At 45.6% G+C, this 22,773-nt stretch overlaps 1 protein-coding gene across 3 annotated transcripts in view; it reads right to left on the reverse strand.

Annotated features, from left to right (window-relative positions):
- The window catches only part of mon2 (Mon2 homolog, regulator of endosome-to-Golgi trafficking), a 215,939-nt gene that overhangs the window by 175,157 nt on the left and 18,009 nt on the right, over positions 1-22,773 (reverse strand). For 2 of the 3 annotated variants that reach the window (XM_055068629.2, XM_050175005.3), the window contains exons 11-26: positions 20,591-20,815; positions 19,935-20,079; positions 16,909-17,157; positions 15,985-16,274; positions 13,509-13,556; positions 11,794-11,881; positions 9,796-10,087; positions 8,434-8,585; positions 6,479-6,679; positions 5,656-5,874; positions 5,019-5,153; positions 4,335-4,469; positions 3,566-3,706; positions 2,875-3,038; positions 1,346-1,508; positions 388-657 (exon numbers count right to left, since the gene is read on the reverse strand). In XM_055068629.2, the coding sequence (XP_054924604.1) occupies positions 388-657; positions 1,346-1,508; positions 2,875-3,038; positions 3,566-3,706; positions 4,335-4,469; positions 5,019-5,153; positions 5,656-5,874; positions 6,479-6,679; positions 8,434-8,585; positions 9,796-10,087; positions 11,794-11,881; positions 13,509-13,556; positions 15,985-16,274; positions 16,909-17,157; positions 19,935-20,079; positions 20,591-20,815 (2,917 nt within the window). The remainder of the gene's footprint in view (positions 1-387; positions 658-1,345; positions 1,509-2,874; positions 3,039-3,565; positions 3,707-4,334; positions 4,470-5,018; positions 5,154-5,655; positions 5,875-6,478; positions 6,680-8,433; positions 8,586-9,795; positions 10,088-11,793; positions 11,882-13,508; positions 13,557-15,984; positions 16,275-16,908; positions 17,158-19,934; positions 20,080-20,590; positions 20,816-22,773) is intronic. The other variant, XM_055068630.2, reaches the window with a different exon arrangement.

A 22,773-nucleotide genomic window follows, 5' to 3' on the forward strand; every position in this document is an offset into this window, starting at 1 on the left:
CTATGGTGACACTTCTCTTTGCTGTTAGCCGATCAGAACAATCTCCGCAAAGTAACTTTTGTAAACTTTGCCACATCTATTGATTTTGCCTGCAGCAAAATTTCACGTCAGTAATGGTCGTCCAGTTCCTTTTTGTCCACACGGAATGTGATGCCAGCAACACTGTCATCTCAGTGGCGTCACACTCTGCAGCTCGAATACTGGCTGAAAAGGGAATGCTGCCATATGTGCCAAACCATCCCACACTTGTCACTGTACGGGGGCAATCCTGGAATGCTCAAAACGCAGACCGAAGCAGCAGGGCGCTCACTAGTTTGCCTATACATGCGGCTGCCTGTAAGACGACTACACTGCGCATGCTGAAGAAAGTGGAGGGTCAGCTCTGACCTTGACGATGGCATGGAGGATGTCGGCCTGCATGACGACTGGTCGCTGTGCGGTCTGCACGTAGAGGGACACGGCCATCTCCATGGCACGCTCCCCAAATGGCACAAAGCTGAGTGTCACCCAGTCAAGGTGCTTGGGGGCCACCCCACCAGAGCGCAACTGCAGTTTCCCATAAGCTGGCGCCTGGCAGGCATAGCAGGCAAAACTCAACAGCTGGCCAAAGATGGAGGGCACCATTGCCTGCAGGTTTTCCGGGCCTGCAAGCGCTTCCTGAAATGAGATTGATTGATTGATTGATTGATTGATTGATTGATTGATTGATTGATTGATTGATTGACATATATAGATACATTGTTTACTGTTCATATTTTTGCCGCAACCATTTTTTTACTGTCTAGCCAATGTTACAATATGGTTTGATATACCAAAGAAACACGCATCCAATTTAGAGAGACCATAGGGAATGTCTCTGGATTATCTTGGCCATCTGGGTTCAAAGTAACCTGGTTACATAAAAAAAGAGAGAGAGAGCAGGAAGGAGGAACGGCAGCGAAAAACTTGGAGGACGCTTAAGCTCTAGTTTTAGGAGTGAAATGCGTTAGCGTTATCGAGCCCCGAAGGCGCCGACACCAACACCGGATATTTTGCGACACGGGGCCCGATTGAAAACAATGGCGGGCTGAACCCAGCGACAGTGCAGGGCAGAGACAGAGGCCCATAAGACAGAGGCTACAAACAGTGACTCGTCAATGGCTCACACCCCTGTAATCAAGGAAAAAGGGGTTTGTGTTTGAGTTTCCGCATGACAAAATTATGTTTTCTTGTACATTCAAATTATTATTCAAGGCTACCGTGTCTGTAGGTTGTGTGTAAGCCTGACTTCATGAATTTTATGACTTATTTCGACTGTACAATGAAGACCCATCAAGAGACCAGGTACAAGGGTCATCGTGCCCACCTTGTGCAAAGTGTCCATGGCACTGAGGATGGACTCTTGCAACGTTGTGAGGACCACTTCAGCCAGGGTGGGCAGAATGAAGGGTGAGGCATCACCATGAACAGGTGCAGCAACAGCATTCTGGACGACGGTGGCGAACTTTTGAAAGTCCGAGACCGTGAACCTGGTCACCCCAAAGACAAGCAAAAAACACCTCGCAAATGCCGAATGACCATCATCAGCACTAGACAGCCCGACAACCAAGTCCAAACCATGGACTAACAGTCTGGCATCACAAATATTATCAGTTCCAGATCCATTAATCACATGCATGTTTAATACTGAGTCAAGTTAGATTGATAAATTGCATTTTAGAGAAAGTGTGTCTTACAAGTTTCTATGCTGTAACAACTTGCTTTGACATTGCCATCCACCTTAGTGCCTTCCCATGACGACAAGTAGGCACTGTTTCAACATTCTCAACAGTTAAGCCCCTACATCCTAGACTTAAACCATTTATCACAAAGAGGTTTTCAAGGCCGAAAACACTTCGGAACGAAAAGACTCCCACAGTGATGCTATCTTTGAATGCTGAAACATTTGCCTGCAACTTCACCGATTAGTTGAGGTTAGTTGCCTGCTGATTTAAAAAAATATGGCAACATCAGTTCTGTGGAAACTCGCAAGGTGAAGAAAGCTTAATTTAAGGAACAAATTGTCATTCAAGTTATTTTAAAAAGTTATTTTATATCTGAAAATACAGCCAAACTTTGTGAAAGCGAAATTGCATCCAACACGGAAAAACACCCTCATTATATCTATTTGCTATAGTTATGCTGTGCCGATTTTGGCAAAAAAGTTATTGATCAAGGCTATTCAAAAAGAACACAAGCGCGATATAACAAGCACTAAAGTAACAACTCAATTACAAACATACTTTGTACCATTGTTATAATATGCAAACATGCAGTCGGTGTGATTACATGGGCCAGGCAAACTTGCTTACTGGCTTCAAGCCAGCCAGGCCAAGACTGTAGCCACATCGCAAACAAGCATTCTTTATGTGTCATTTGAAGTTTGTCTTGCTGATCATTTCACAGTTGTAAAAAAACAAAATATACATTTGAATGTAACCAATATTATCTCGGAGCTTGCATTTAGTTTTTTTATAGCGGTATAGAATACTCACTGAAACAAAGCATGGCCAACCAAATTTTAGACCTTATTATACTCGGTAATTCACTAGTACATCTATGCTCACTTTATGGAGGCTTGACTGTGGAAGAAAATTCAACCTGGCAGTTTCTGCAGACCATTCGTGCAGAAAATGATGCCATATCTATGAAAAGGCCATAAAAACTGGTACGTGACGCACCAACGTCTTTTCAGAGCATGAGACAGATAAAAAAAAAGAAAACAGAATTCAGCCCTCAAGTGATTTTTGTCCACAAATAAGTAAGCACCTCTTGTACAAACACTGAAGGATTTTTGTGTGTAGCTTGCCCACATACTTACAACCCCCCAAACAAAGAGCAGCTCGAATGGCTCACCTATTCTTTATGTGCTGGAAGAGGTGCGGGAAGATCTGAACAAGTGCGGTGAGAAACGCTTGGGACGGAATGTACAGCAAGGACAGGCTGTTGGAGAAGCGCGCATCGTCAACAGCGACGTCCGGGGGCGGCCTGGTGCTCTCAATGCCAATGTTGTACCAAACCTGCGGTTGAGAGAACGTACAAGATGCTAGACAAAACCTAACATCATTCACTCGCACAAGCCTCGTATATCCCAAAAGGCGTATGAGCAATGTCCCTCAGGTGGGCTTCCCCACATACCTCAGATGCAAAGCGGCACGGCATAATTGAAAAGCGGTAAGTCCGGTTTGCTTAGCACCAACTTTTGGTTAGGAGGCACTGCTTCATGACTCATTCAGTAGAATCCAAGAAGAGATGACCGACATGGCACACAGCTTTGAGGTAACCACTTACGAGCATACGTTCACATCTCTTCCTGTTAGCTACTAAGCATTTGGCTCTGGTTTCTGTATGAGGCACCATGCTGCATAATATTCAAGGTAATTTTCCTTTATTGTTTCATTTATCTTTTTTGATACTTATAAGTAAGTCCCTGCAAAATAATAATAAATATAAATGTCAATCCTAACCAGATTGACATTTTTAATGAAGTAATGAACCACGTGGTTTGAGGGAGTGCAGCAGGCCAAGCTGTGCTATTGATTCGCACCTTCCAGGCAGCACACCAGAGGGCCGCTTCTCCCTGTGGGTCGGCTGAGCGCCCCAAGAGGGCGCCACCGTTTCCGGCTCCCTCAGTGGGACGACTCAAATGCAATATCTCCTGGAAGCTCTTCAGGGCTGACAGCGACACCTGGGTGATACAACAGCAACAATATTTGCACACTACACACCTAGTTCCACATGAACATTATATATAATTTGATTCATTCCCTTTAATGAAATAGATGGCACTGTGGCCTCAGTGTGGAAGGAGGTAAAGGAAGAGAGCAAAGAAAGAGAAACAAATCCTTAAAACATATTCCTAATATAAAAGTAGTAATGCATAGAAAGCAATTTCCAGTGCTAATATTTTCCTTACTAATCAACCAACAAGACACATTTGCGTTGTCATTGTTGTTTTTGCTACTAATGTGCTGTTACCCATTTTCTGCTCCTTAGAAAGATTTCTAGAATTTTTTTCATGCGCCTTATAAAATATGTTTGCAATACCTTAGTAGGAGTGTTTTACCAAATATTTCATGCCAGAAATGAAGATAGTTTATCATTCAGGACTACTTTATCCAAGCTTGGGACTGATCAGCATGTTGGAGCTAATAGCAAGGAATCTCAGAAAAGTTGAGCTTGAATGAGCATTAAAAACTATTAAGGAGTGACACGACACTGCTGTGCGCAGCAGACAACATCGTCTTGTAAAATCTGCTGGTTCCATTAGCCTGAACAAACAGAACAAGTCCCCTTCACAAAATGCTCATGCTTACCTCGTTGTTTTTGCTCAGCGCAGAGTTCTCGATGAATTCGAGGAGGAGCGCCCAGGCACGTGGGAAGTCTCCCAGGGTGTGAAGCACTTCCCGCTTGACATGGAACACTCTCGCCACGCCCGACAGCGTCAACACCTAGGAGAAAACGTGCGAGAACACGCCACGTCCCATGTTAAAAATCACCCCCTGATCATCTGCACCTAAAACTGCCCCTTGCAACCTACAAGTGCTACTTACACATGTGTAAAGACTAAAATACGACCACCACAAATGTTAAGATTTTGCATCACAGCATGAAAGAGTAGCTGGTGGAGATCTGTGCTTTTAGTCTAACACGCCCTTAGCTGCACTGCACTCTTGTACCTTCCTGCAACATGCGTATGTTTTCTGACCTCAGAATTCAGGCATCCCAATTTCAGTCCAGCTAGCCAGTAATGAATGTATCATCACCTTGTTATATGCATTTCAGCAAGAGTTCAGCATGCCCAGGAATTCGGTGTATTCATGTTAATCATAAATAAGTTCAACTGTGTTTTGAGCAACTGTGCATTGCGGGAAAGCCAGCTTGGAACATTTTTTCAAAGGGTTTGTTGGGAGCTTGACGTAAAATGTGTGTTTCTTGATTTAAAAGTGCGATGCTCCCTGCCTGACAGGCCCAAGGCAAACATGCGCTTCAACACTCACCTGAGTCTCTGCCCACTGCTTCTGAGCTGTGTTGCGCGAGTGGTGGATGAGAATGTTTCCGCCCATGTCGTTGACCTTCTCTGTTGAGGCTGATCCTGACAGCGTCCGAACTCGGTCTAGCAATGGGAAGAGCACCTGCAAGAGAATTGGACAAAATATGCAGATGCATTTGTGCAAGCTCTTCAGTGAAGTCATTGGAGCACATCCACCCAAAATAAAAAAGTGTGTGGAGGGCTTCAGAATAAGTGAGGGAGCAGGGTCCGGATTAATTTTGTCTGCTTGAGATTCTTCATTGCGCACATGAGTGTTTTTGCATGTTACCCCCATCGAAATGCGGCCAACACAGCAGGGACCCGAGCCCGTGACGTCATTCTCAGCAGCAGAATTCCATAGCCACTGACCCACCACGGTAGGTGGTACAATCTTTTGAGTGAAGTGGTGGCTCGGGACAGTCAGTTGGGCTGGTTAAGATGGTTAAGAAAGACATGGATGAGTGAGATGATGACACAAGCACGTCTGTCTATCGACTTCTCCCTCGTTAGTGTCGCTAGCATCATTTTCAGCACAGCACTCTCTTACATTCTTCTTTTTAGCATTCGAGTAGCCCCTGCCCATGCTCCATGAATAGCTTACGTACCTGCCAGAGCACGGCCTGCCAGGTCTCCTGCCGAAGCACCGAGCCATGGGCATTGATGGTCGAGAACAGGGTCTGCCCTGCACTCTTGCGGACTGCGGAGCGTGGGTCGACGCACAGCTCGCCCAGCCGCTGGAAGAGGCACATCCAGAGTGTGTCCCAGTCGCCCTCCTCCTGCTTCAGCTTCTCCGCGTTTTGGTACAAGTAGTCCGCCATGTGCCACTGCAAGTTGGACAGAACGATGGACAGGTCTGTTTACCGATAGCGAGCCGGGCGAGCTGATAATGCACGACTTCGCGTAGACAGGTGTGGGCGTACCATGACCTGGCGGGGTATTCTCAGTCAGTCACTTTCGGGGATACAACCACATTAATGAAATTTCACGTGACTTGCAGCAGATGCATCAGCATCTACAGGCGACAGCATTCTTGGCCCAGTGCCAAGCCCACCTTTACACCGTGCCGGGAACTCAGCTGCGCGCAGATTCCAATGCTTCCAGCGGTGGTCATGCGAAATCTTGCTAAGAGATTGTATCTCCGAAAGTGAACAACTAAGAATGCCGCTCCTGCCTGGCGTTCATGTTTCTGCGTTAATGCCTGTTTTTCACAGGCTACTTACACTAAACACAAGATTTCCAAACATTAACAAAACTGCCTAAGCTGAATTAGTAGTTGAAACTGGGTCTCTTGAAACTGGGGACAGTGGAACAAAACAATGTTTATGGGGTTACACCGCAATGGTCTCTGCTCTCCCGAGGGCAGCCACCCTTGGGAGGGGACTCGGAAGGCCCAGTCTTTGAAACGTCAAAGGCTCTGTGTTCACTAACCAGGAGGCCGACAGCAGTGAGCGAGACGTTCAGCTCCTGGTTCTGCGAGCCGAACCGTGCGGCAGTGTCAACACAGAGCTGGAGGCAGGCCCGCGGCATGACGGGCAGGAAGTCGGCAACCACCAGCTGCAGGCACTGGAACGCCGACCGGATGAGCGCCTCCCCGTGGCTCTCCGAGATGGCCCCGATTATTGTCAGCACCTGGAGGGACAAGTGCCACAAGGGGGGGAGAGCTTTACCGATTTGACTGCTTTCAGAGGGGCTGTGAGACACTCCATAAAACCTAACCAACTCACTGAAATGAGTGGAGTGTCTTTTAAGAAATGCATTCACAAAGAAAGCTTTCGAAAGTATCTAATATGAAGGAAAAGATTAAAGAATGCAATGTTTACTTTCCCCACTGCCCTTCAACTAACTGGTGCCTCTTGGCTGGGGCAGGACAGATAGCAATGACCTGCCTAATGCTCCTTGTTTCCTGCCCCCCCCTCTCCCCCTCTCTCTCTCTCCCTTTAGTGAGGTACTAATTGCAATCTTTTGAAGTTTCCATCTGTCAAGGGTAACTAAGAGAGACAAGAAAGAGAGGCAGGACAGATGGAATACATTAACAGCCGCTTTCCTTTTCTTTTTCTTTTCTTTTTGAAAATCTGGAAGGGCATGCAAGCATGTATGAACCTTTGCTCACGAATAGTGTATTGTCGTAAATGATTGCCCAATGGCTGATGTCCACAGGCTGTCGCACCAGCTGTCACATCATCGCTGACATTGCATAAGGTGGCACAAGAAGCTTGAGTTTCATAAGCAGCAGGAGAGAGAGAGAGCAAGCAAGCTGGCATGCAAGATTGTAGGTTCCCTCCGGCATTCATCAGAATCACATCCCCTTCAGGCGCAAATTATGAGGGACTGTCTACAAATGTGTCAAATTTACACAACCTTATTCCAAGGCATTCGACGCTCTGTTGCAAGAATGACAAGTAGGTAGGACTATGCGTTGTGAATTTTCCAGTGATCGCATTTGTGTCTTTTCTAAAGTGAAATAAAGGCACAGTGGACATGCCAGAGGTTCAATTCCATGTCTATTGCTTTTTCTTGGCCGCCGCTTCACAAAACTGGCAACAAAAGTAGACACTCCACCTCAAGGGGATATTTGGCTCACCTTGTTTATGGCAGAATTGTCTACAGATTCGGAACATTCTCTCTACTATGTTCAAAAAGTGCGTCAAGGCCCCTTTAATATGGGAATCAGTGACAAATATGACCAAGTCAACCCAACTCCTGACTTAAATTGTGACAATGCAAAGCCCACTTGCTATCAGAGCCAAGAAAAGCCGACTCGAGTTGAATATTTAGGCCTCTCCCACAAGAGCAATGAGGAGCCGGAAACGACAGCAAGACAGTACAGCTTTTGTTATGAACAGACACGACGAATCAAAAAGGCTGCAGCAGTTACTGCACAAAAAACACAAGTTGCAGCAGCCACATGGCCAGGCTTCTCCCAGTTTGTGGTCATGCTTGCAGCACGAAGCGAGACTGCCTCCAATAAAGCAAGTATGTACCGAGCACTCAAGTTCAACCAGCCGAAAACAAAGTGTGCTGCAAGAGCACTCAAAACCAGCGAGTCGAATTTACCGCAAGTCTATAACCACGTCTTTACAACCAGCTCTCTGAAAAAAGCGATGTCAATAAGACAAACATTTGATTCACACACAAAAAGAAAAGTCTGCTAAAGAGCTATATTCTGGTACACACTGGCGACCTGCCACGGAGCTGAAAATTCTCCAAACAACTCGTCAGTGGTCTCCATTCCTTTTTCTTCCATCCACCTCCTGCCGGTTTAATGCACATTATGATGCACCATGTTATGAAACAAGCACCATGTCTGAAGCACCATGTCTGACACCATGTGATCATGAAAGAAGCCCCAATCAATGCACCATGTTATGAAACAAGGTCCCTACCTGAGGCCATCCGTGGGTGAGTGTCTCGCCATTACTGTGCAACAGGGAGAGGGTGCAGTCGAGCTGCTTCTGCCGGATGTCGGGGTGGGCAGATGCCATTTCCACCAGGGGCGCCAGCAGCAGTACCTGCAGGCTCCTCCGCGATGCCATCGCTGATGACGCCGTGCGCGGCAGGAGTGCACAACACACTGTAGTCACCTCGCATTCGTTCCCACCCCTTCAGAACCACATAGCACTTTTGCCCGCATTGTCGCGTATTTGAATCGCACAAGACTGCATTATTATGCGTGCAACTGCCAGAAAAGCTTACGCGACACAAGGTTTGCAAGAAGACTGAATTCATGCGATGCCTGGGCACACAGCTGCAAATTAAAAGTTTTGGTGTGCCCTTGCAACCTCTTCAGTGGTCCATTGACTTAGCGGCTCCGTGCCTTATCAGAGCAGAAATTCACCTTTGCCGTGAAACCAGTGTTTCTTAATCTTTTGTGGCCGACTGTACAGTATGACCCACTGTTAAAGGAAACACCAAATCAGTATGTACCTGCATCAATTGCTACTTATAGTAGACAAGGAGGCATTCAAAGTAATCTTTTATCAATCGATAATAATCTAAATGTGAAGAATAATGTAAGAATAAATTCTATGTTGATGTTCCATTTAAGAGTAGACCATGTGGCACATATTATGCAAAACTGTCATACAAACAACTTATTACATAATGACGTACATGCATAAACCACATGAGTATCCTTCTTCTCACCAGACACCACGCAATCTTTTCTGGACCCCTATAAATTCACAACACTATGGTCACACTATGGTGGGTAGTAATACTATGTGGATTTCCCTAAACTGTCTCTCTGGCTTCAAATGACTGTGTGACTTTGCAAATTGATCATATGGAATGAGATATTGCATCACGAGCACAACAATCCCCAATAATTTACATTGTCATGTTTAAAAAATCTGGTTTATTAGGAATTGACAAAGATAAAGCATAATAAGTAATGCCATGAGAGACGTCAGAAGCCACAAGCATGAAGAGTAGACAAATGCATGTAAGTATTATCCATCATTCCCATGGTAATTTAATGATCACAGCGAGAAAGTTCCCTCTAGAAATTTCTGTAAGGCGATCCAGAGCCAAGACTACACTTTGCCTCAGACAATTACTCCATATAAAAATGGGACAGAAAAACAGGAGAGAGTCATGACGAAACAGCACAGACGATAGGACAGGTGAAATAGACAAGACAGTGCGCTGTTTCACCCACCCTGTCGTCTGAGCCATTTCACCATGATGAACGTAAACCAACCAGCCCAGCTCTTCAACAGAAGAGAGGGAAAGCCAATGCACCTTACCTGTATGAACCGGCGCAGTTGTGCTGTCGGATGCCGACGCCGTCGTGGCGGCTGACATCACCGAGGAGGCCGTCGTGGCCTCGCCACCTCCGCCTCCTCCGCTGGGCGAGTGGTTGAGTGCCGCCTTGACGAGGTAGGTGAGCGCCTCGGCGCCCCACTCGCGCATGCGCGTGTGCGGGTGGGCGCACACCTCCAGCAGGTGCTGGGTCACCGGACGCCACAGGGCTTCGACCCTGCCCAGATTCACCAGGCCCGTCTCGAGCAGCTTGGCCACGGCAAACAGCGAGGGCTCCTGCAGCAACGTCATTAGCAAATCGTCGCACCTTTTTCTTTTTTTTGTGCAAGGACACACGTGCCCACACTGCACAGTAGTACACAGTCGTACCTCATTACAACTGTCACATACGAGATGAAAATATTTTACGTTTTATTTTTGTTACAAGGTGTGGGGGGACAGTGCGGCAGCCCTGCAGTCGCAGCCGACACGCCTAAGTCTAGCAGCAGCGTCTAGCCGCGGCATGCACCACTGCTCGCACGTTCATCATCGCCCTCTGCTTCCACCACTAGCTGTGATGTCGCAGATCGCAGTGTCAGTTACGACAAAGCCATATATTCATTGCACACTGACACCAATGAGAAACATTTTATATTTAGTTCATTATATCCGATAATTCGTTATATTTAGGTTCAACTGCACTAGAAATATTGTACTAATTCTTCAATGCTGTAGAAGAGAGAGACTTACTATAAGAGAAAAGCTGAGAGGTCAGCCTGAACTAGAGCATTCTAGCCTGAACAAAAAAGAAAGGAGAAATAGAACAAAAACATGGCAGGAAGTGAAGATGATAACAAAAGTAGATGTGCATGAATAAAGTACACTGCCAACCGTTATTACAGTCGCATATCCAGTTCACTTTCCATCAACAAAACCCACAATGGTCTTCACGATCTGGCCCACAGCGTATTATAGTCGTGAACACAACAGAAGACTTGCCAAAGACTACTTTCTACTCAACAATACTAGAAATTTTGTACCAACTGTTCAATGCCTCAGAAGAGTAGCCTCTGCGATATTACCGCAGAAAAGGCTGCCTTGCCTACCCTTGCTCTTTACAGACAATTCTTGCTTGAAGTCTGCGGCGTTGCGCGCACACCCTGCTTTGATTCGGTAAGCTGCAGAGCAAGCACCCAATCGCATAAGGCTGAAGCAGGCGGATATAGGAAAGGGGAAGACCATGTACCCTCTACCCATCTCCTGCTATCCCCATAAAATTGTGTCCCATTTACACATCCAACGAATGTAATGCCTGCTCCGTTAGGCAACCAGAGTAGACCATCTGCCGCAACTGGCCAAGAAGGTACAAACAAAAAGTGAACACCCAAGGAGAGCTGCACTTCTTCGACTGTGTTGCCTGCTGCAGATTACCTTGCTCTGGTCCCGATTGCCCTTATCCTGATTACCCTGATGCTGGTAGCAGCGCCCGATATGTGCCTCGCAAGGATGGTAATGCGACAGATACACCAAGAACAGGATAAGTGTAGCGCTTAGCCATGCACTTTGCACGGCAACTGCAGTTGTAGTGCTGCCATGTTACTGATAGACTGGCGACTGTGGCGCGCAGTAACCATAGATACATACAGAGGTAATGCATCGTAAGTGAACAGGATGAGTAGATCATAAGTTCATAAGGAGCATGCAGGCCACACCACAAAGATCAAGGCCGCAAGAAGTTGCGAGAGAGCCTCGGTAGATCAAAAAGAAGTTAATAGTTCAAGGATCGCCATACAAGGAGGCGAGGAAGTTCGCGTGAATGTCTATAGATGATCATGAACTGATATGACACCATAATAGCTGTAACAGCCAACTTACAATAGCCATAATGCTACTGCACTACAATTGCTCAGGTATTGCGTGAGGACGTGTGACTTTTTTGCTTCTGCTGTCACTCGGCGTACTACCATGCAGACTTTCAGGTAAGGTGGTGAAGTCTTTCTTACTCTGTTGTTGTAGGCCAGCTCCATCGATTCAGTTGAAAGCTTACAGAGCGCATCAATCAAGTGGTGAAGTGCAACATCATCCAGGTACCTGCACGCATAAGAAGACACATGAGAGACAGCCTTGCAAGTCTTTTGATTCATTCAGGTTTATTTTCTTCTCTTTTCTTTCTTTCTTTAAATCTGCAGCCAACCATGGAAGCACAAGCTTTCGGTACTTACAGTCAAACTTCATTATAAATAAGTTGCAATCAACACTGAAATACCTTCATTATAGGCATTATATATTTACCTCGTTACTACATTCTCAGTACATTCACTACATTCGTGCTCATTATATTAAGGTATAACTACATTTGTATTTTTTATTTCTTTTGTGAGCTGTCAAAGAACCAAGAAAATAAACCTTTCAAATTTGCTTCACTAAAAAAATAAAGATTGCCAACGCAAGTGAATGAATATCCTGACTCAGTCTCAAATACAATGAAATGTGAACTATAACGATGCAGGTAAAAGAGCGTATGGGCACAAGAAGGAAATATAGACTATTTTAAACGCCTCAGGCCTAAATGATCGGAAGGGAAACGACCACATTTTTGTTTGTCTCATACACAAACCCGAAATAATCTATGCACGACCAACACAAAACAAAGCTACTACACAAATGTTTTAACCGAATTATCACTGTACAAGAGCAGCTGCGAAACCCAGAAGCTCCAAAATCACAACAAATGTTGCATTCATAATTAACATGCTGATGTTCTACAAATTACAAAATAAAGAAAGAAAAAAAAAGAGGCTGAAAGAAAGGTTTCAAGGCATAACTTTTCTGAACAATTTCAGGTTTGCAGACTATACTGGATCTTTCCAGCTACTATACATGCGTGCACAGTTTTGATGATCATTGAATGACAGCTCCCATATGCGTACCAATACCATACATTGGCAAACTCGCTTGTAAGTTGACTCGCGCAGACCCACAGCCACCCGTGAGTCTGAGTCAGAGTCCAAGCCTGAGTTAGTAGTGGTGAGGCTACATAAGTGTGAGTCAAAATCGGGCCAAATCTGAGTCTACATGATTATGAGTGAATCTGACTATGCGCATTCATTAACGGAGGCAGGGGTTAAGCCAATGGTTCTACAAGACTGAGTGAGTCCATAAATCTGAGTAAGCCCAGGTCACTATGAGTCTGAGTGAGTATGTCTGTTTCTCATTTAGGGGAGTCGAAGTTCAGTGGGGTCTGGTTTCCGGTGATTGAATTCAAACGAGCATGGTTGTTTCCCATTTTGGTGAGCCTATGTAACCCTTAACCTGACCAGAAAAAAAGGAGGGCGAATGGTGGCTCAACAATGGATCACACAGGTTCTAGAGTGAGTCCTAGAATGGGCTACATATACGCAATATTTGACAACATTGGCCTTAGGTTTAGCGCTACTTGGGAAGCTAAAGTTTTGTTTTTTGAGCGCGTCTGAGTGATTTGGTTATTCCGCCGGCCTGTGACACAGAGACATAACAGAAATTTTGATGCGTACACACAGAGTGAAACTGTACAAAACCAAAATTAAAGATGCAGCTTGAACCAAAGGAATTGAACAAGATGACAACAGAGAACAAGCAAAACAGAACAAAGAGACAAGAAAACGGAAAACACGAGGCCACAGAGAATGAAGGAAGAAGGCAAGACTCGCAGTTGAGCGTTTGACAAGGCCAGACTTACTGGGAGTTGTGAAAGACACGAGACAGCGTGCCGGCCAGTGGCACGTAGCTGCAGCATCAATCGAGTGTTTTCGCACGTGTTGGTGGGAGAGGGAAAGAGGTTTTTTAATTCCAGATGGAAGAGGGAAAGAGAGAAACCAACGAGTTCATTTCGGAAAGTGAGAAATAAAAAGGGGTCACAGAAGTGTGGGTGATCCAGACGAGACAAGAGGACGAAGAATAAATTGAGCCGTTGGAGAGAAAGGAAGGTCGGGGAGGAGAGAGAGAGAGAAGACAAAAAGAAGACATCAGTCACAAGCATTTGTAGAACGAGGACAAAAAACATACTTAATGCACTCACAACAGATAAAGCGACAGTGACAACAGGAAGACTACGAAGAAGGCTCATGTATGACAACACCACAGCAACTTGTCACATTTTCACACGCATAACCTGCACCAAGAATTAAAAAAATTAAGCAGTAAAGCCAGTGACGTAGCCAGGGTGGCACACCGGGCATGTGCCCCCCCCCCCCCTTCCTCCTCAAATTAGTGTGCCGGCACCCCCCCACCTTCACCATCCCTAGTCAAGTGCAGGAACCCCCCCTGCCCCCCCAAAAATGAAGAAATTCAGGCTATGCCGCTGAGTAGAGTCATGGTGTGAGATGTGCGCTAATTTCACCTTAAAGCATAGCTTCAGGGTAGCGTGGCCCGCACTGCCGCCATGTCCTTTACAGCGCAGGAGAAATTGGAGATTATCACCGTTGCTGAAGAGCTACAGAACAGAGCCACTGGCCGAAGATACAATGTGGACGAGTTGCGCATCCGCGAATGGACTGTTTTTACAGAAATATGAGCTTTGTATGCATTTATTTTCGCAGGTTATACACGGAGCCAGGCTATATGTGAAAAATAGCATATACATCCTTAATTTCCCTGCAATAAACTGCATCAAGGCAATGCTCTCTCCTGCCTACGTAAACTAACGTTCTTCAACAGAAACATGGACGAAAGGGCAGGCACCTTATTATTAACATGTGGCAATTACTGATTGTGGCACGAAAGTGCCTATTTCTTCATTTGCTGCACCTTCTCTCCCGACAACTGTGGTAGTGATGTAGGAGCATCCCTGTTGAAACGGGGTGCTCGCACATACCACCAAGTTCATGGTTCCTACTTTCTTCTTGTACATGTTAATCTATAAATACTCTCATACACAAGGCTAAATTGTTCAATATAGAAAGTCCACTTTCCTGGACGTTGTCCTTTCAGCTGCACCACTAATTTTCCAGACACATCTTGCCATATAGTCTGCACAACAGATTCATCCACATTATCCCTACAGTCCTTAAAGGTTAACTTGGTTATAAACAAGCAGCATGTGCTATCGAAGCAATCTTGGCAAAGCTGCAGGGCTGATAATTGCTTAATTTCCTTATTAGCAGCCTTCCAAGTAGCACCTAGGCAGACAACTGGTGGTTAGGCGATACAATGTAAACACCAGCATGTTGCCTTTGAGATTTTCCAGCACGCCGCAAAACACCACGGGTGCCGTCCTAAACTCTGAGGTCGTAGAGAGGAGCCGCGTTGGTTCTCAACGTCCTAGGTCACACGTCACTTTTGGCGAGTAGTAATGGTAGTTTTAGCATCAAGAATGTCTATTTCTGTGAGCTTTTCGTATGCATCCACTCTTATTTCAGATGTTAAATTTTGGAACTGAGGCTGCTCATAATTACCACCACCTGAAACCAGGCCTTTTACTAAATCTGACAATTCGTTGCGATTGGGCTCCCAAGACCCTTGGCCTCGAGAGGGCTAACTATACATTGACAGCTGGTTGCATATTGTGACATTTCTAACAGAACATGCTCAATGGTCACTGCATCATTTCCACATGCCACGCACAGATTTTCTTCGTCTGAAAATTTTTTGCTGTGACTGCACATTCTGGGGCAGCCTGACTTGTTTTCAAACCGTACGGCAAGTTTTACCTTCCGATTTCATTCTCTGCTGTTCACTACATTTCCACAGTTGGCTCCCTCCCCATTGTGCCTATTCAGCATACTGTTTCAGCACCTCTTGGCTTTGTGATTAACATACTTTTCTCTGCCGCTGTCCAGCACATCAAAGCACTAGTTATTGTTTGTTTACTGGTTCTTTGTCTCCACATTGAGTAAAACGTTTTTATGTTTGTTTTTGTTTCCCTTTACAGTTACCTAAATAAGTTAGCTGCCAACCTGCTCTCCGAATCCTTCTAATGCACTCCACGACGCATCTGTCCCTGATGGCTCCGGATTTCTGTATGAGTCCTGCTTGAGTGCGTCTTCTTTTGTGCCAAAAAATAATGTTTACCATCTATCTGGGTATGTGCGCCATGATGGTCTGCCTTGCGATGTCCTAAAAAGTACCCGCTTGCACCCAGAGAGACTCCTACATTCAGTGCACGTTTAATGTGTATTCTAACATGCACGCCGCAAAGCACGCTGGCCACCACTCACTGGGAGCTCTCAAACAGGCGAGACAACATGGCGGACAGCACAGGCAGGTCGGCCATGACGGCCGTAGTGATGACGGAGGAAGAATTGGTGCCGCCGCCCCCCGCCGCCCCGTCTGAGCTATTTTTGGGCGCAGCCTTGAGGCTGCCGCCCGTGGACGGTTTCAGGCCGAGGATCCAGACCAGGTGTTGCAGGGTGGTGAGCACCAGGTGCCAGGCACTGCCCAGCACGGCGCCGTGGGCTTGCGCCAGCCCCAAAATGGCACGCATACACTGCAGGTTTTTGGCCGTCAGCTGCACAGGGGGACAAGCACGCATATGCCATGCTTGCTCGATTCCAACACACCCTCGACGGCAACATACACTTGATTTTTCATGGCCAGAAATGAAATCAGCTATGCAGTTGATTGTAACATGCACCTCAGATTTTCATACTTCAATGAAGGAAAACAGTAACATTTGCTGTGCTATATGCAAATCATGGAGAAGCTTCCGTGTCACATATAAATAACAAACAAGCAAGAGCTGCTTCAGTTCTGATTTGCCAACAGCTAGTATGCTTGTCCCGACTGTCGTCACTTAGTTACTCCTTTTATTTACATTCTTTTTTTGTTCAATTTAAGGGCACTGTCACACTGTTAGAACCACTAGTGGCACCACTCCAGCTGAGAGAGCATCTTGACGGGGATGGAGGAAACCCTTTCAAAAATTTATTTTCAGAAATTCATTTAAAGATATCTGACTAGCTTCAGTGTAGTTTCTCAGATCTCAAGAAAGTTGTTGCCCTTCAATTGCTTTGTAATTGCCTTGTTCTTACAGCGCATGACAATAATGTGAAGCTATGTGAAACATCACACAGAAACATTGCCAAAGGAATCGGTCTCCTCCGACAAACGTGGATTAGCAGAACAGATCGCTCGTTCCTCACCATGACAGGTCCCTGATGTCCCCCCAGTGAAGGAGTGGGCAGGGGTGTGCCCACAGCCACCACCTGTTGCCGAGGGGCGTCGTGGGGATCGCACGCGGGACCTCCGAGAAAGGGACCCAGGTTGGGGCCCTGCTGCGGCAGAGGAACAGGGGAGGGGCCACCCTGACCTGTGGACCCTGGCCTTTCGGATGAGCCATCGCCCCTCGGATGCGGAGATGCCGACGTCTTGGGGAATGTGGAGTTTAGCACCTGAAGGGGGTAAGAACGCATCGACTGAAGCACAAACTGGCGCAGCTATGCCCTGTGCAATGTGGACTAAGACCTGACTACCATCTGCTATGTTTGTAGTGCAGAATGAATGCGTACGTTTTCTCATTCTTTCGCTCATCCTGAGCTACAGGCATCAAATGGCAAACTTTTTTTACAAATCTCAAACCCCTTATTTGAGATGATTCTCGAAGCCAGCCTCCAGAGCTCAACCACATCTTCCAGCTCCAAAGGCTGTTATCATGAATCACACGCTTCTGGCAACACTGACATTCGTATGATGCGACCACCACGAGACATCACTGTAGAGACAGGCATTCACTAACACAAAGTCGTTTGTTGCTCATTTCGTCGGCACACTCAACATAATTTGAAAATGACTATGATTAAAAACCAAAATCAAGTTATGTGGCTTAGCATTCCAAATCATATCAGGAGACGCCAACAAACAAAAATACCAAGGACAACATACGGAAAATTACTTCTGCTTACTAATTGCATTAAAGAAATTATAAATTAATGGCAATGAAGGTGGGTGATACCAATTGCTCTCACAAATTGGTTAGAGCATCGCACACGTAATGCGAAAACGTGGGATCGTTCCCCACCTGCGGCAAGTTGTTTTTTCATCCACTTTCATTGCCATTAATTTATCATTTCTTTAATTCATTTAGTAAGTAGAAGTAATTTCCCCTATGCTGTCCTTGGTATCTTTATTTGTTGGCGTCTCATGATATGATTAATAAAAATCGGGCCCCTCAGTTAACCCCCCTTCTCATTCGTTACATAACGAGAGTCTCAAATCCGGCAACATTGATGCCTTCAGGTAGCATGTGTGGGTTTATTGACCAGTTGCCTTCACCCAAAAAGATCACATTCTCGTGACGCCTGCAGCAGTAAGGATGTTCTACATCCGCAGCCAAGGTTTATGAGTGGTGGCACTGGCTAACACTCCTAAGGTTAGTTCACTCTAACAGTTTACACCCTTTGGCGTGCCCCTTCTGCCACACAACAATAATCGTCATCTGCCTTGATGCATTTCCTTTCTTTAACGCTACGAGCCCGGAACTTTCCAGTAACGAATGGCACGCGCGTTATCAGCATAGAAAAGTTAACACCCTTTGGAGTGCCCCTTCTGATAACGCGCGTGCCGTTCGTTACTGGAAAGTTCCGGGCTCGCAGCGTTAAAGAAAGGAAATGCATCAAGGCAGATGACGATTATTGTTGTGTGGCAGAAGGGGCACGCCAAAGGGCGTAAACTGTTCTTAGAGTGTTCTAGCAGTAAAACATAAATACCCAAGAAAGTGGATGGGAAAACAGCGCCAAAGTAGCTCAATTGGTTAGAGCACCGCACGAGTAATGCGAAGACGTGGGATGGTTCCCCACCTGCGGCAAGTTTTTTCATCCACCTTCATTGCCATTATGTAATTTATCATTTCTTTAATTCAATTAGTAAGAAGTAATTTCCCCTATGCTGTCCTTGGTATCTTTGTTTGTTGGCGTCTCATGATACGATTAATAAAAATCGGGCCCCTCGGTTAACCCCCGTTCTTCTCGTTCTGAACATTTTAAAGTAACATACAAGCTGTGAGAGGCGCCATAGTGGGAGACTGAAATAATCTAAGTACACAATCACTTTTGCATTCCTCCCCCCCATCCCCCAATTAAAGCATGCCTGCCACGGCCAGGAGTCGAACCCATGACCTTGTGCTTAGCAGTGGAACCATTGAGCCACCGCGGTGCGTAGAACTATATTGGTGAAAATGTTTGTCAACAGGTCTCTATCATAATGTTCACTACAGCCGATCTGGAAATTCAGTACATGTTGAGAATGACACCTGAAAAGTAATAGAAAATATAACCCCGGAACATTATGTTATCACATGTTCAGAGTACCTTAAGACTTCAAAGTTAGAATTTATCATGTATCCCCTGTAGCAATGTTGTTAACAACACATTTTTTTTACTAATGACTAACGAAGTGCATATTTCTTCTTGCAACAACTATCGGTTCAATGTTCGCATACCTAAATGTCAAAATAATATGCATTTTACCGCAAGTACAAACTGGAGCCTCCATCATCAATGCGAACAATTTCAAAGCTGTCACTTACACATAATTCATGCAATTCTACTACGCTGTTCTTCAACTACAGTTGACCGATTATTTGGACGAAATTGCAATGAAATTAGGAAGTGCGACGAAATTAGGAAATTTGCGGGTGCGAATTGGAATTGGTTGGCGCAGCACAGGGGTAATTGGAGATTGCAGGTAGAGGCCTTCGTCCTGCAGTGGACATTAATAGGCTGATTATCATCATCATCATCATCATCATTATTCAGACACTGATAATTAGGATACGCTTCATCTTTTGCTTCGCTTGATTGATTATGCGTGCTTGATTTTGTCATGGGTCATAGACGTCTATGCATCTTGCACTAGTCCCGCGAAATTGAAGATATCTCCAAAAGTGACGATCTGAGAACATGGCACATCTTTTTTGGCCCCTTGCAGAATAAAGTCACTTAATTTTGGGCGAATCTGGTATTTCGGGCTGTCGACTATTCGGACGTTTTGGGTGGTACCCACAGAGTTCAAATGATCAATGGGCGACTGTATTCACTTTTCTCTGTAATGTTACTAACTTGAGAGTAAACAAATGAAGTGAAATGAATGCAGCAGTGGCCTACGCATTACTTGCTTTGCGTTATCAACTTCGCAAATCACTTCACGCACAGCCCTGACCGTACAAACTGACCGTGAGTGTGTAGTGGGGAGGCAGGGACCCCTTGCACATGGCTGTGATGAAAGCATCCCTGGGTGTCGACAGCTGAAGCTGACCACACAAGTTGGCATAGACCTGCATTGTCTTCAGGATCTCCTCCGTGGCCGCCTCATCCGTGCTGCAACCATTTCATGCAAGATACTATGAAATATCATGACTGGAAGCGTTCCAAAAGTTGTGCGTGTGACAAAGGTAAATAGTATGGGTGTTCGAATGGCAAAATTCCCTAATAAAGCTCAATAGGAACGATTGAGTAAAGAGACCTTCATATATTGAACACTGAATAGTTTTAGTCTCTAAGCCAAAACAAACAGCATGTGAAGTCCGTGTTGAGGTTTATTTACAGTATCTGACACAACTAATGCTGTCAAATACTGGTCGTCCAGTCAAATATGCAGCTTGTAAAAGTGAAACAGTTGAGAGGTTAGCAGTTACACTTCCTCATTATCTTATGCAACCTTCATAGTGTTTTCGAAGCGCTCTGATATGACCAGTCAAACGTCCCATAATTTATGTTTCATCCACTCTGCGATTGGTCGACAAGCATTTAGTGCCTAATGCAATTTGTAGGATTACTCTGCCAATACAATTTGACTGACTGAATGATAGACATCGAAACAAACAATCACCTGGCATCGAGAAGTAGCGAGAGGGCTGCCAGCAGCCCGCACCAGGAGGACGACACCAGCTGGCGGTGGAGGCGCACGTTGGCGGCTGCGTCGTTTGAGGCGCTCTTGGACTGGTCCACCACGGTGGCAATACTATGCACCACGTCTAGGAGGCAGACGTATCCCAGGGACACCCCGTAGCCCTCGGCCACCACGGGCGGCTCCACACGATCCAGCATCTCCATGCTGTGAAACAACACAAAGGAGGGTGAGACGTGCTCTGCCTCAAATGAAAGCAGACCCGTTGCAGTGCCTCTGTGGCTGTGCCATTCTGCACTGGCAACTTGGAAACTATGGCAATCAGTGCTGAGCACAAGGTCACAGGTTCGATCCCCGGCCACCACGGCTACATTCCGATGAGGCAGAACGCAAAAAAAAAAAAAAGAAAGCTCATGTACTTAGACTGATGTGGCCGTTGGGAAACCCCAGGCAGTCAAAACTGATGTGGATCTACGGTGTCTCTTGTTGTCCGTGTGTTGGAAGGAGATAGTTGATGGAATGTGGCTGCCAGATTACAGCCCATACCTGACGTATAGCCTGCAGCATAGGTCGGTGTACTCCCTCACGAGAAAACACCGATTCATGATGACTCGAAATTTATTCTACAGGCGTGAATTCGAGCTTAGGGAGTGATGACAGGTTTGAGCAGATGTGAGTATCAGAAGGAGTGAATGCCAATTAACAAGAGTATGAAAGCCAGCGGTGGTGATATTGAGTGGATGTCAACCTGAACGTGACTCTTTGTAATGTAAGTGTATGCATGTATGTGGGTACGTATGTATGTAAGTGAGTGCCAGTATGTGTGAATGTAAGTGACTGAACACAAGCGAGTGTTGGCGAGTACGAGTGGGCATGAGCTAGAATGAGTCAGAGCTGACAAGTGTGATGAGCACATACCATGCAAAAAATAATGGTCACCGAGAATGAGCGAGCATCGGCGACAGGACTCAATTACAGTTAAAAATAAAAAACTTTTTATCCAATTACCTGCCTCTCATATGTAGACCACCATGAACAATGAAACAAACTGATGAAACGCCTAGGAGTACTGTACTGTGACAGCCATTGGTGTCATCAGGAAATGTCGACGCTGATCATCAGTCACATGCTTTATTGTTATAGAGGGAACACGGAATGAGCAATAATCATCAGACTGGGTCAGCAATTAGTACCAGTACTCCTGTACAGCCCGCACCTGTATACTGACTTCGCAGCATGGCCATTCAATGTTTAAACCTGAACAGTTTATGGACATTAATCTGGAAAATACAGACTATAGTCTGAAAAATTGGCCCAATACATTTTAACTCACTATACATATATATTGAAACTAGGGCAGTTCAGATAAAACTGCATATGAAAGGACTTAAATTCCGGGGTTTTAGGTGCCAAAACCAGAATATGATTATGAGGCACGCCGTAGTGGGGATTCTGGATTAATTTTGTCCATCTGGGGTTTTGCAACATGCATCCAATGCGTGGTACATGGGCGTCTTTGCATTGCACCCCATCGAAGTGTGGCCGGGATTTGGTCTTGGGCCTTGGGGCTTAGCAGTGCAACGCCAAAGCCACTACACCAATGTGACAGGTAGCTCAAAGGACTTATGACAGCAAGTTCAAGCCTGTCTTGCAAGAGGTGTTGTTGACATTTGTGCTCTTGCTCACTAACCACCTCTTCAGGCACATGGTGATGAACTTGCACTAGCAAAGCGTGGATATTACACAACTCGGTGAAAACCGGTGTCTGCTGCGGTGCATTATCCTGGCACCTAGATGCATGCATTTGGCGAATTATGGCTGTCGTCTTTGAGATTTTGGTACACACCTCTACATCTTGTCCCACTTTCTTTTTTTTTTATGATTAGAATGTGTATCATATCACACTCAAACGATTTGAGACAAATGGACCCAAAGTAACACAGAGTTATACCTCAGCGAGCCAGCGTAGACACCACTGCACATGTACCACGCATGCGCACTGGCATCTACGCTAGCCCACTGCGTGCGATGGCTCGCTGAGTTACAACTCTCTAATACTGAGCATAACTTATCATTGCAAGTAAAATTTTGCATGGTTACACATCTCAGAGGCATATACATCTGACACACAAATGCTTCAGACAAATTGACATGAACCAATTCGA

The sequence above is a fragment of the Dermacentor andersoni genome, chromosome 9 (assembly GCF_023375885.2).
Source record: "Dermacentor andersoni chromosome 9, qqDerAnde1_hic_scaffold, whole genome shotgun sequence".
In the NCBI taxonomy this organism is placed as follows: Eukaryota; Metazoa; Arthropoda; class Arachnida; order Ixodida; family Ixodidae; genus Dermacentor; species Dermacentor andersoni.